The sequence below is a fragment of the Balaenoptera ricei genome, chromosome 10 (assembly GCF_028023285.1).
Source record: "Balaenoptera ricei isolate mBalRic1 chromosome 10, mBalRic1.hap2, whole genome shotgun sequence".
NCBI classification, from domain to species: domain Eukaryota; kingdom Metazoa; phylum Chordata; class Mammalia; order Artiodactyla; family Balaenopteridae; genus Balaenoptera; species Balaenoptera ricei.
The window spans coordinates 41154847-41157094 of NC_082648.1; the positions used below are offsets into that span (position 1 = coordinate 41154847).

At 43.5% G+C, this 2248-nt stretch overlaps 1 protein-coding gene across 1 annotated transcript; it reads right to left on the reverse strand.

Annotated features, from left to right (window-relative positions):
* Window positions 1-202: 202 nt before the first annotated feature.
* LALBA (lactalbumin alpha) lies at window positions 203-1943 on the reverse strand. The gene is made up of 4 exons (XM_059937352.1): window positions 1811-1943; window positions 1318-1476; window positions 765-840; window positions 203-263 (listed from the first exon to the last, which is right to left on the reverse strand). The coding sequence occupies exons 1-4, from the start codon at window positions 1941-1943 to the stop codon at window positions 203-205; spliced, it is 429 nt and encodes a 142-aa protein (XP_059793335.1).
* Between the last annotated feature and the right edge of the window lie 305 nt (window positions 1944-2248).

The following is a 2248-nucleotide window of genomic DNA, read 5'->3' on the forward strand; positions in this document are numbered from 1 at the left end:
ACTGAGCAAGGGTCAAAACTCCAGAGCACCAGTCACTCATCCCTGGAGAATAGTCCTTGCATGTCCAATGGTGTCACTACAGGGCTCAGGGCTCAGAGACAAATTAGCTTCAAGGGAGTACAAAGAAGCAAAACGAGGTAGCCATAGGGAAGAGGAGTTCCAGGAACATAAAGAGGGCAGAAGCAGCAAAGACAGCAGGCGTTCACCACTTCTCGCAGCGCCACTGATCCAGCTTCTCAGAACAGAGTGCTTTATGGGCCAACCTGATCATGAAGAAAAAGACAAGGCAAGTTGACTGGCCGGATCTTAGTTCAAACTTCCATCTAGCTTTATCCTCAGGAGGGACGAGGTGGAAGAGTATCGGTGAAAATTATACTTTCCTAGCCAGATGGCAAGGGACACTGAGCCACCTAGTGGAGTAAGGTCCATTTTTTTAAACTCCAAGAAAATTGTAGGGCAGTGGTACAAAGGGCTTGCTTTAGGGTTTAGGACTATACAAGTAGAATTAAATATTCAAATCCAGGTGAAGGAAATCCTGGGTCTCAGCCCTCTATTAGGGAACACTTGTTAGGAAAATTGCTAAACAGGAGTGGAGTGAGTGAGGCTTAAAACTGAAAACCTGAGTCTGCTTGATGAGTTTTGTTTTGAAGACTACATTCTAGCTTAAAAGACCAGGAAATAGAGGGAAAGGGGAATGGTGCTGGGACTAAAAGGGTGAGAAGAAGGAGGGGAAGGGTAAAGTAGAAAATAGAATGGGGACTCACCAGTAGTTAATTCCTACATTATCCAGAATCTTCTTGACACACATAAGGTCATCAGTAAGGTCATCATCCAGGAACTCTGGCAGGAGTTACAGGGGGAAAAATGAGAGAGCTAAGTATTACCCAGAAAGGTAATGAGTTTCCCTCTTGCCTGGTCCTTCTCTGATCTAGAGGCTTATGCCTTTTGCCTTTCTATTTGAGAAATCCAGTACAATAATGCCTCCCCCTAGGTAAGGACTCCCTTCGCTTCTCTGGGTGCATCTCTAGAGGAATTATCAACTTCATCAACTGACTTACTCTGAAAATGCAGGGTATTAGACTTCAAGATCCCCAAACAGCTCAGATCATCTACCCGTGAACTTTAAGTGACTGTCTGGGGATTTGGTGATAATGAAAAATTCTAACAGCCTCTTACTCAGTACTAACAATTGAAGTCCCACAGTTGATGTGGAGTCCAAGGCAGTGAAGTTAAAGGTGCGCTTGATGCCAAAAAAGGAGATTATCCCAGGAGTAGGCTCCAAAAAAACACAAGAACATGGTAAAAGTGGTCACTCACTGTCACAGGAGATGCCACAGATGTTCCTTGAGTGAGGGATATGGTTGTCTCTGCACCAAATTTTATTATTGATCTGGAAGAGTCCATATTCTGTGCTGCCATTGTTATTTACTACGGTTTGTGTGTCACAACCACTGGTATGAAATACGGTACAGACCCCTGAAAGAAAGATGAAAAAGAGATATCACAGGGATGTCCACATATAGTATAAATAAGGACCTGTATTCCCAGACAGAAAAAGGCTCTCCAGCCAATCTCCAAATATGGCCAACCACAGAGTATCTTGATAAGATGAAGAGCTCCAAAAAACAATCAGACAATGAGAGAAAGGAGAGATAGGTGAATAAATGTAATAAGAGATTAAGCAGATGAGCAGATAAGAGGATTATTAGATAATTGAATTAAAAGTAGAGAAAAAAAGAGGAGGAAGAGAAGCATGGGGAAGACAGAAGAAGATGAAGTATGGAACAAAGCAAGATAGCAGGGAACTCACATTCCGGCAAAGTGATGCCTCCATAGCCATCCAGGTCTTTCAGCCTCTGGAACACCTCACATTTTGTTAATTGTTCGGCCTGGATGGCATGGAACAGGTTGCCCACCAGGAGCAGAGAGACAAAGGACATCATTTTGGCTGCTCCCAAGATTCTGAAATGGGGTCACCACACAACTTCACCTCCTTTTATTTGTGGAGAAAGCCTCAGGGGTCCTGGCATCAAGCCCTACATCCAGGAAGAGGATGAAGAGAGACTGGTCATGCCAACAAAGAAACATTTATCCTGCCAGCTTCCTTCCGTAATTTCACCCCATTATTCTTTTCCTTCCCAGAATCTCTAGACCATACCAGGTATTGTTACCTGTCCAGAGAGAGTTACAAGCATGATCCTGTTTCCCATTTGGCTTTGTTTATACCTTTGTTTCTTGTAGTGTTGGT